Source organism: Schistocerca serialis, chromosome 5 (assembly GCF_023864345.2).
Source record: "Schistocerca serialis cubense isolate TAMUIC-IGC-003099 chromosome 5, iqSchSeri2.2, whole genome shotgun sequence".
Lineage (NCBI taxonomy): Eukaryota > Metazoa > Arthropoda > Insecta > Orthoptera > Acrididae > Schistocerca > Schistocerca serialis.
Window position 1 is genome coordinate 328,680,616 of NC_064642.1, and position 12,007 is coordinate 328,692,622.

General features: G+C 38.4%; 1 protein-coding gene and 1 long non-coding RNA gene across 2 annotated transcripts in view; one reads left to right on the plus strand and one right to left on the minus strand.

The window, feature by feature from the left end:
- Window positions 1–12,007, plus strand: part of LOC126481269 (cadherin-23) — a 505,796-nt gene that overhangs the window by 473,227 nt on the left and 20,562 nt on the right. Inside the window, exons 29-30 of the mRNA XM_050104895.1 lie at window positions 4,511–4,647; window positions 6,130–6,328. Of these exons, the coding sequence (XP_049960852.1) occupies window positions 4,511–4,647; window positions 6,130–6,328 (336 nt within the window). The remainder of the gene's footprint in view (window positions 1–4,510; window positions 4,648–6,129; window positions 6,329–12,007) is intronic.
- Window positions 4,144–12,007, minus strand: part of LOC126481271 (uncharacterized) — a 34,071-nt gene continuing 26,207 nt past the window's right edge. Inside the window, exons 2-3 of the long non-coding RNA XR_007587542.1 lie at window positions 4,508–4,613; window positions 4,144–4,350 (exon numbers count right to left, since the gene is read on the minus strand). This is a non-coding gene — a long non-coding RNA (uncharacterized LOC126481271). The remainder of the gene's footprint in view (window positions 4,351–4,507; window positions 4,614–12,007) is intronic.

The window sequence follows — 12,007 nt, forward strand, 5'->3', positions numbered from 1 at the left end:
CACTCTCATAGCTGTTGTCAGTTTTGTGACCTGGAACTACTACTTCTCAATCAAGTAGCTCCTTAAAAGACCTCAAGAGGCACCCCATTCCAGTCCTCCCAACAAGGAAAAATTGCTGGCAGTAGCAGGAATTGAATCCAGATCCTCTGCATGGCAGATAGCCATGCTGACCACACAGCAAATTACATTCTGGGACTACAACAAGAGAACTGCCAGTTCCACACTCAGGACAGCATAATAATTAATGGACAATGATGGGGAGTGATTATGATACATGACCCCTCAATCTTCACCTACAATGCAAAGGGTTTAGTTGGAGCAGATATATAGATGAACCTAAAATAACAACTAATTTGGTTCTTTAAATGTTTTTCTTCTGTTAATGAATGGACATTGCTTCTTGCCATACAAATGTCTTCAATAAATTATAACAGTTGTACACAAAATTAAACAGACCACCTCAACAGCCTAATGATTAGTACTGCTGACTTTGGTGTGGAAGATCCAAGTTCAATTCCCAGTATCTCCTACTGATATCCAGAACAGATTCTACTCAGCATTTTGAGGTCAAATGAAGAGTTGCTAGAATACAGAAGCCACAGCATGATTCATCTACTGGCAGTCACAGGTGAGGGAACTGGTGACATGCTGATCACATGTTCCACAATTGTAGCTGATCACATGTTCTACAATTGTAGATTGCTCCACATACTGCTTGTAAGCAGCAGTTAGCCAGATGGAGCAGGCCTAAGGCCTAATCTCTGAGTGGAGTTCACATTTTTACAAAATTAATGATCCCTGAGTGGTTTTTACATTTATACAAAATTAATGATTCTGAGATCACAGGGATAGGAATTTTTGAAGAAAAACTGTACATGTGCCGAACAAGCATGCTATTGATATTATGTGGACAACAGGGAGATTCTGTCATGTAAGATAGATCTTTACAGTGAACATTCATAGCAAGCCCATGTTTGAAGCTACTCAAAAATGCACAAACAACTCTAAAGAACACAATGTATGAAAGTTTCTGAAAGTTTATTAAACCATTATTTCACCAGAAACATCATGAGACACAATTGAAAACTGCTAAATTTAATAACTGAATAACATTGCACAAATAACTTTGTCAGAACATAACTTAAGAACCACTACAGCTGCAACTGCATGCCATGAAATGTAAACACACTGCTAATTTTTGGAAGAACAATTGAAATCTACTAAATTTAATTTTTGAATACAGCACACAAACAACTTTGTTAGTCCTCTGCTTCAGAACCGCCACAGCTGCAACTGCACGCCACAAAATCAAAATAACTGATTAACACTTCAAGATCAGAGGTTAACATAAGTGTGAGATAATCCATTGCAGGTGTGAAATTCTGGTACGTTAATAACCGCTGTAACAACAAGAATGAATGCAAACATTCAAACACGCGTGCACTGTGTTATACGGGTCCTGGAAGTCAGTTGGTGGGATGGAGTTCCATGCTTGTTACACCTGGTCACTCAATACAGGGATGGTTAATGCTGGTTGCAGATGATTCTGGAGTTGTTGTCTGATGATGTCCCATATGTGCTCAGCTGAAAGATCTGGTGTTCGAACAGGCTATGGCAGCATATTGACACTCTGTAGAGCATGTTGGGAAACAACCTCTGAAATGCTGTTCACGAATGGGAGCACAACGGGTCGAACCACCATGTTAATGTACAAATGCAGGGTGCATGGGATAATCACAAGAGTGCTCCTGCTGTCATAAGAAATCACATTCCAGACTAACGCTAAGAGTAGGTCCAGTGTGCCTAGCATGCAGACAGGTTGGTTGCAGGCCCTCAACTGGTCTCCTCCTATCCAACATGCGGCCATCACTAGCACTGAGGCAGAACCAGCTTTCATCAGAAAAAACAAAAGACCTCCACCATGTCCTCCAATGACCTCTCTACCGACACCTCTGAAGTCGCAAATGGCGGCGGTTTGGGGTCAGTGGAATGCACACTACACGGACGGCATCTGGCTCAGAGGTATCCTTGAAGAAAGTGATTTGTAACAGTTCATTGTGGCACATTGGAGCCAACTGTTGCTGAAATTGCTGCTGCATTTGTGCCAGAGACATACACTGAACACAGTCACCTTCCCTCTTGGTAGTGCCACATGGCATCCAGAGCCCAGTCTTCTTGTGGCCATACATTCCAGCGACCAGCTCTGCCAGTAGTCATGTAAGTCCTGGTAAGGCTTTCTGCAATATCACAGAAGGAACATCCACCTTTGTAGCCCAATTACATGATCTCGTTCAAACTCAGTGGTGTGTTGATAAAGGTGTCTTTGTCACCTTAAAGGCATTCTTGACTAATCCTTAACTCACCAAATCCCATCTCAAAGATAACTAACGTTCATGACCGTTACATCGTGTAGTTTTTCTTCCTAGATAACAAACTGTTACTCTTACGCAACTGGTGCAAAATTTGAATAAAAATCATCTTTCAGATGTAGAAACATGTCTACCAACTTTGGCGTATGTCACCCAACTCCTTCTTCCTGTTGCAGTTTTTTTCCCATCAATGTACATTTGACTGTATGAACATCTAAACAACAGGTCAGAGAGTGCGAGTCATAAATGTAATGGTAGCTGCCACAGTGCAGGTATATAATACATTTAGAGTAAATATATAACACCAAAGCTACCTAGAATATACCCGTATTTACTCGAATCTAAGCAGCACTTTTTTTCCTGTTTTTGTAATCCAAAAAACCGCCTGCGGCTTAGAATCGAGTGCAAAGCAAGCGGAAGTTCTGAAAAATGTTACTAGGTGCCGCCACAACCAACTTCTGCCGTCGAATATATGTAGCATGCTTTGTAGACACAAAGATAAATACTGGCGCCGAAACCTCTGCTTCAATAAATAAATTTTTAAAAAAGGTTTCAAGACGAGCTTTTTTTCTCCGTCCCGAGTTTCGACCATTTTCATACATTATACAACGAAGTAAATACAAATTCCGTATTGTTCATCTTCGAATGTAGCAGAATTTCAATGTACTACGAAAATACGACTGGCAAGACTGTATGGGATGTTTGTCAATATGGCCAACTCTACGTTCTGAATTTTTTCCTACCTGTGAGAAGAGATGGTTGCTAATAGGAACCTGATGAAATGTGAATCACATGCACTATTCTCTTCACCATAAGAATAATACGAATATAAACATTTTGCCATGTATTCTTTCGAGTTTGCTGCTATCTCATTTAAATCCTGTCTGCCTAATAAACTGCGAAACTAGAGCGAGACAACAGCAAACGCGGAAGAATATACATATCGTGTCATGTTTATATTCGTATTATTTTTATGCCTAATAGTGATACAGTCAGAAATGAAGCACGGCAACTGACTAGATTTTTAAATCTAAGATGACTAATTTCTGTGCAGAATTTGATGTACTAAAGAAGCGGCCGCAAAGATTTTCAAACGGAGAAAAATTTTCGCCTAACTCTCGTTCAGAACATGTTCTATCATACGCAGTCTATTATTTGGTTCTTGTTGATCATTATCAAAGAAAGCAGCAGTGTAAGTAACAACAAATAGCAGTCTCTTGCCATTGTTTCGCTAATGAGACGATTCCTCTCTCTCTCTCTCTCTCTCTCTCTCTCTCTCTCTCTCTCTCTCTCTCTCTCTCTCTCTTTTTTTTTTTTTTTTTTTTTTTTTTTTTTTTTTTTTTTTTTTTTTTTAAAAAAAAGCGGCGGTAGCGCGCACAAAAGCAAGCCATGCTGCGAGCGGCGACAGGCCGTAAACACGCACTATCAGAATGCGACAAACAAAACTTCGAGTCTCATTTTTCAGGTGCGGCTTAGATTCGAGTAAATACGGTAGGCAGAAGGATGCTAAATTGTTTCACTTACAACATATAAAAATAAAACTAATGATTATGATAAAGGAGCATGAAGAAAACTCTGTATATGTAACCGGGAATAAGTTGTGCATGACACAAATTCTATTTAACTTATATTGGAAAAAGTAAGAGAGAGAAAACCTTTAGAGCATGAATGATACTTTTTTATGAGGGTTTATGGCCACAAGGAGTACATAAAGTTCATTAAAATGGAAGGAGAAAATGTAAAAATATCCACACTGAAGACTATAACACTACAACCACCAAACTCTGCAAACAACTGTAAAACTTATGGCGAGAAGATACTTCCAATTGCCCACATATTGGAGTTTCTTCGTGTTTCATTCATAAATGGAGTGGAGATTGTTAAAATAAGTTTGTGTGTGCAGGAATTCGTATAATTTCGTCTTCACCTCTGACCATGGTACATTCTTAGATTCCTCACTCAGTACTTTGTAAAGAAACATCTGAAAAATAAGTTCAACATTTAATCTTTGAAATTATGTTAACAATTTTTGATAATAAATTATGAACACCTTACAGTAGCAAATGAAAGCAAATAAACTGAGTCTGTATTTTATTTAAATGTATAAGTTTACAGGTACAGATAATTATCTTACTTACCAGGTGCTGGTGAATGATACAGATGGACTTCTAGATACAGCAAAAGTTTTCATTTATCTGTTACGTGAAGATCAAAGAGTGCGATTTGTTCTGCGTCAGCATCCATCTGAAGTACGAGAGAGAATAGAAATTTTCAGGGAGTAAGTATACAGAATTTTCCCTTATCAGCTTTAATCTTGCTATTTTTATTATTGATATAATAACAGAATTAAGGTTGCACATTTAAAAAATTATGATTTAATACAGTAAAATTTTAAATCGGTGATCTTGTAAATACACTTGTTATATAAAATACACAACAAATTTTATTTCTTCTCTAGATGTGTCTTATTCTACACTGAAGCACCAAAAAAACTGGCAGAGACATGCGTATTTAAATACAGAGAAATGCAAACAGGCAGAATACAGCGCTGCAGTCAGCAACACCTGTATAAGACAACAAGTGTCTAGCACAGTTGTTAAATTGGTTAATGTTGCTAAAATGGCAGGTTATCAAAATTTAAGTGAGTTTGAATGTGGTCTTATAGTTGGCACACGATCGATGGAACACAGTATCTCCAAGACAGCAGTGAGGGATTTTCCCATACGACCATTTCACAAATGTACTGTGAATATTAGGAATCTGGTAAAACATCATATCTTCAACATTGCTGCAGCCAAAAAAAAGATCCTGCAAGAACGGGACCAAAGACGACTCAAGAGAATCATTCAATGTGACAGAAGTGCAACATATCCACAAATTACTGCAGATTTCGATGCTGGGTCATCAACAAGTATCAGTATGTGAACCATTGAAAGAAACATCATCGATTCGGGATTTCATTGTCAAAGGCCCACTCGTTTACCCTTAATGACTGCTTGACACAAAGCTTTATGCCTCACATGGGCTCATCAACAGTGACATTGGACTGTTGATGACTGAAAACATGTTGCCTGGTCAGACAAGTCTCAACTCAAATTATACCGAGTGAATGGACATGTACAGGTATGGAGACAACCTCATGAATCCATGGACCCTGCATGTCAGCAGGTGACTGTTGAAGCTGGTGGAGGCTCTGTAATGGTGTGGGGCATGTGCAGTTGGAGTGATATGGGATCCCTGATACGTCTAGATACAACTCTGACAACTGACACGTACGTAAGCATCCTGTCTGATCACCTGCATCCATTCATGTCCAATGTGCATTCTGACAGACTTGGGCAATTCCAGCAGGACAGTGCAACACCCCATGTCTCCAGAATTGCTACAGAGTGGCCCAGGAACACTGAGTTTAAATACTTCCTCTGGCCACCAGACTCACCAGACATGAACATTATTGAGCATATCTGGATGCCTTGCAATGAGCTGTTCAGAAGAGATCTCCATCCCCTCATACTCTTACGGATTTATGGACAGCCCTGCAGGATTCATAGTGTTAATTGCCTCCAGCACTGATTCAGACATTAGTCAAGTCCATGCCATGTTGTGTTGCGGCACTTCTGCATCCTTAGGGGGGTCCTGCACAATATTAGGCAGGTGTACCAGTTTCTTTGGCTCTTCAGTGTAGTACATATATGAAAAATTATCACTACTGACTACATTTTATAATGATGGGATTATCTGAAACTTTAAAAATGTACAGAGTTCTAGGAAACGTCACTGGTGCCATTGTCAATATTGATGAATACAAAATACATGAAAATCATGATGGTTCTGTTGACAAAACAAAGACTGACTTATATTTGCATTTGGTAAATAAGAGAGACAATTCTATCATGGAAGTTAATGATGTGCTTCGGCTCGTGGATCAAAATATCGAGAACTTGGATGGACTTTTCAAGGTAATTTCTTCACTATTCTAAATTCTTTCAAGGAATCCGTGTAATTTATTTCACCGTTCTGTTCTGCGTGAATGAACAGGTACAGATCCAAAGAGGGTCATGAGCTCACAAGGAAAAACTGCTTTAGTAAGGATGTGTGTCTGTTAATTGGGGGGTGGGGGGTGGGGGCAAATTTATTCCATATTTTTAGAGGTAGTAGTATGGACCAAAACAAGGAAAAAATTTCCAGTAAACATGGGTTCTAAAATGTATCCGTTAAGAGAACTTTCTAATCTTCACTACTGTGAAAGACTTATCATCTAATGCAAGATTTTTGCTGTTATGAACAACTTACAGAGTGCAGTAAACAAATGAGGACACATTATTCTGTTACTTTGAAACAGCTGAGCTTCTGATGTCCCAAAATGCATTCAATATGTTGTGAACATAAACAGTGTGCTATGCTACAGACTACCATGTTACCACAACCCTTACTTTGCATACATGTTCATTGGTTTCACCAGTTCACAATAACAGAAGAACGTGTCCTCATTTGTTTACTTCATTCTGTAGGTCATTTGTAATAGCCATAGTCTCTGTTCATAATAACACTACTTAGTAAAATACTGATAATGGTGAGTGTACACTTTGATTTTATATTGTGTAAATTATGAAATCATCAAAGTTGTGAGACTTTGTTGCTGTTATAGTTCTTAATATAATTGCAAAAGACATGTACTTCTCACATTTTGAGATGTATGCTTTTTGTATAATATACAGGGTGTTCATTTTAACTGACTACATTCAAATATCTCAAAAACTACACATCAGATAAAAAAAAGTTATAATTCCAGTACGTTTGTGTGGGAGATTTGGGGGGGGGGGGGGGATTTTAATAAAATCTTCAGTGGGAACCCCTGTTTTTTATTGTGGATTATGATTCTATGACAAAATCTGCATGCGTTTTGTCTGAAGCATTATCTTCATTTTGCCACAGATGGCACTGTAATTGAAGGAATAGAATGGGTGCATATTCATAGTTTATGACATACTACTCAATGGCCCTTGAATATCCAGTGGTATGTGGAACCTCCACCTCCATCATGCAATGGTAGGACAGACCAGTATTTCGTAGCTTCTAATTGAAAACCACATTCACAATGTTGTATTCCTCCAACATATTGAACAGGGGACTACTCAATGCGTAGCTGTGACTCTAGGCAAACACTACTCTACTTTTCCAATTAGAGTTAAGTGTTCGAACATAATACCACCGACTTCAATACACTTTGTGATCTGCTTTTCAAATGACCATACACAGGACAGAAGCATATCTGCGGGAGTGTCAGTACAGGCATTTCTGATGCAGTTGACCATGTCTTCACGGCCTGTTGGCTCTTGCTGGTAAACCTTATCTTTTAAATATCCCCACAGAAAGAAATCCAGCGACATCAAATCCAGTGACCTAGCAGGCCAATTAATAGGGCCATATCTGCTGATCCACTGACCAATGTAAACACCGTCTAATACCCTGCATGCTTTAGTTGTGTAATGCACTGGGCTGAAACCACATACATTGTTGAACACATACATTGTTGAACATTCAGGGCACCACCTGCAATAGTACCGATAATTCCTGCTCTAAAAATATTTTGATATTTGCGTCCATTCGTGTGCCATTGAGAAAATATTGACCAATTAATTTGTTCCACATAATGCCACACCATATGATAACCGACCAAAGACATTTTATGGTCAACGTGCTGTGACCAGTGGGGATTGCCTACACTCTGGCAATGCATGTTATGCCAGTTAACACTGCCATGGTTTGTGATTGTAGACTCATCAGAAAATAGTACCTCAGCAAAGAACATGGGAGTTGTTTGCATTTGTTGACGTGTCCATTCACAAAACACTACCCCGTTATGGAAATGGGTGCCACGAAGTTCTTGATGCAACGACACATGGTATGGATGATAATTACGATGATGCAGTGTTGTGACAATACCATCTACGGACATACTGGAATCGTGGTGTAATTTTGGCAGGTGCTTATCCATGGGTTGTGGTGCACCAATGCTAGCACAGCTATTTCATTAGCTTTTCCTGTAACATGTTTGCTCCATTTCCTTTTGCCAATCTGTTTGTTGCCATCAGATATAAAGGCATTCACAACCTTGTAAAAGAATGAATGAGAGTGAGCTTTCTCTGGGAAACATTCAGCATGTAAGACAACAGCAGCCTCAACATTTCTCCTACATTCTCCGGAAATCAGGATCATTTCAGGTTTTTCGTCTGTGATAGCAACATTCATCATACACTTGTACATCTGTTTTCCAAATGATAGGTAAGTGTGCAGGCAATAAAAACTGCACAAATATTGTAATTTTTAGTGTCACTATCTGTTCTACGTCTGCATCATATGTGAGCTCCGGTCGCAGTGTACTGCCTTTCATGATATGTCGCTAGTTCGCTACATGGTTATGGTGACACATCAAGTAGTCCCCTGTTCAGTATGTTGGAGGAATTCAGTGTTAAGAATGGTGTTTCTAATTAGAAGTTATGAAATACTTGCGTGTCCTACCCTCGCAGCGTGGAGATGGGTCCCACGTGCAATACATATTCAAGGGCCATTGAGTAGCATGTCGTAAATTATGATTGTGTATCCATTTCTGTTCCTCCAATTACAGTGCCATCTGTGGCAAAACAAAGAAAATGATTCAGACAAAATGTGTTTAGATTTTGCCGTAGAAACGTCATCTGCAATAAAAAACAGGGCTTACCACTGAAGATTTTAAAGTAGTCCCCACCATCCACACATGGGGCAGGGTGGGAACTTGAATGTGGTACCATTGTATGTCCCCCTCTGAGACAGACAAATTGAAATTAGTTTTTGAGATATTTCAATGTTTTCAGTTAAAACAAACAGCCTGTATATCTTTGAATTCCCATTTGTTGGACATCATACTATTCAATGTAGTAAGCACTGATATAACATATTATTATTATTATTATTATTGTTGTTGTTGTTGTTGTTGCTGTTATTGTTATTGTAAAACATTATATACATTTTATTGTTAGTATACAATTATTATTATTATTATATTTAAATATTAGTATACTGGGTGGTTATAAATGAACTCATGATGTTCCAAGTGCTGTGATGCGCGCTGTATACATTACAGCATGCTGAAACATTCTAGGTATTTTCATTAATTGATACACTGATAAAATAATAGTTCTACTTTCTGCCACCAGGTGAAAATATGGCTTTGTAAACAGTCTAAATGACTGACAGATGCTTGCAGGGTATCCATTGTAAACAGAGTGATATGTCATCATATGCTATCCTTTCTAATCAGGACGAGTCCAGATAACTAGCTGACAGACACAGTCTTTCAGATATCCTCACAACCAAAAGTCTCATAGATTTAGGTAAGGGGATCTGAAAGGCCACAAATCTTGAAATTGTCTAGAGGTGATGCTGTTGTTATTATAGGTTTCTCAAAGCAAATCTTTCACGTGGTAAGCAGCATGTGGTGTCACCCCATTTTGCATGAAAATAGTGCTGTAGACACAATTGCATTTTTGCAAAGCTGGACTTACATCTTGCACAAGGATGTCCTTATAACATGCAGATGTCACTGTACACCTAACAGTCACACAAGGTGAGATTTCATAAATAAATAAATAAAAATACAAATAAAATGACTGAGAACGAAGGAGCTTATAAAAACACATCACACAGTCACATAAGCTGAGTGCAGTGGCTATCACTGCACAATATGTGGCAGAGTAGAACTCCATATGCGACAATTCTGTGCATTCACGGCACTGTGCAGAGTAAAATGTACCTCACACGCACAAAAAATATTCCCCAGCCACATATTGCACATTTCCATGCATGCAAAAGAGTGAAGGGATTGCAGCCTATCTTGGGACTTCTTTCTGAATCTTGTAGGGATGATACCAGTGTAAAATGTGCCACAAAATCTTTTGAACTGTTACCAATTCCTGTAACTCAGCTTGACGACTGGCTGCAGAATTTGAGGCATGTGCTGCACAGTCAGTTATAGTTACAGTAACTTCATAAACAGCTGCCATGGGAATGGGCTGCTCCCTCTCCCTGCTGCACCTATTCCTTCAAATTATTTGACATTCCTTGACCCATTTATTGACAATAGACCTCTTTGCAGATGTTTCTGTTGGCAATGTTTCTGTAGTGCAGCACTGCTATTGCTACAATTTTGATAAAACAAAAAGTCTCATAGATTTAGGTCAGGGGATCTTGAAGGCCACAAATCTTGAAATTGCCTAGAGGTGATGCGATTATTACCATAGGTATTACCAGAAATGCACAGTCTTTCTCGTCAATTACTGATATGTTTTGTATGGAAAACTTAACCTTCTTAACCCTTTACACCAAAAGTCACTTCGCAAAAGAGATCAACACACAATGACAAGTGACAAACAGCATACTGTCATCGAAACAGGAAACATTTCACATTCTGACTGCTTAAATTGCCATATTTCCACCTGGTGGCAGGGGGCAGAAAATTGAACTTTTCTTTTTTCAGCATACTCCATGAGTGCAACAATTAATAAACATACCTATGATGTTTGAGCATCCTGTGATGTATGCAGCCCACAATGCAGCACTCAGTTTAATTATAACCACCCAGCATTTTATTGTTATTACTATCATTTTTACTATATTGTTATTATTATTATTATTATTATTGTTATTATTATTATTATTATTATAATTATTGGTATTGCTATTGCTATTATTAGTGTTATTAAAATAATGGACATCTGCAAAATGTTATAAGTGGGGTGACAGCAAAATACAGGGTGATTATAACTAAAGTTAAACTTTCAAACCACTGCAGAATGACATCAAATTGCAACGGAATATTATCAGAGAAGGGAGAAAACATTTGGCAGAAGAAAAATAAATAGTTACAATATGTAGCAATAGATGGCACTGTAAACATCATAATTTAATAGTGGTCATAAACGAACTGCACTACTCAGTGTGCATGGGTGTGCAGGTGTGATACTGTTAGTTACGTATTCTCATCCACCATGGCAAGGTCATATCATATCAGATGGAAAAAATCAGTTTTTAATTATCCTGAGGCCAAAAACTGCATAAAAAGAATCACTCACATTGGTTTTTAATTGCCCTGAGGCCAAAAGTCACATAAAAAGCATTAATCACATCAGTTTTAATTGTCCTGAGGCCAAAAACCGCATAGAAAGCATCAGTCACATCAGTTTTTAATTGTCCTGAGGCCAAAAACCACATAAAAAGCATTAGTCAAAATCAAATCAGATTATTATTTTCCATGTGACTTGCTCAAAACATGTTCAATATGTTGTCTGCTGTTTTCTGAAAAAAACTGAAATTGAGAAACAGCATGTTCCACAACTGATCAAAATGCTTCCAGGGTCACATTCAGAGTGTTTTGTGCAATGCATGACTTCATTGCAGCTGTTTGCAATCAGAACACTGAACACAACATCTTTCAGATAGCCCCACAGCCAGAAGTCACACAGATTAAGATCAAGTGATCAGGACAGCCAGGCTGTAGGGAAATGGAAGCTGATAATTCTAGCATTTCTGAAATGGCGCTTCAGCAGCTGCTTAACTGGATTTGCAATGTGCAGAGGTGTGCCATTTTGCATAAAAATGAT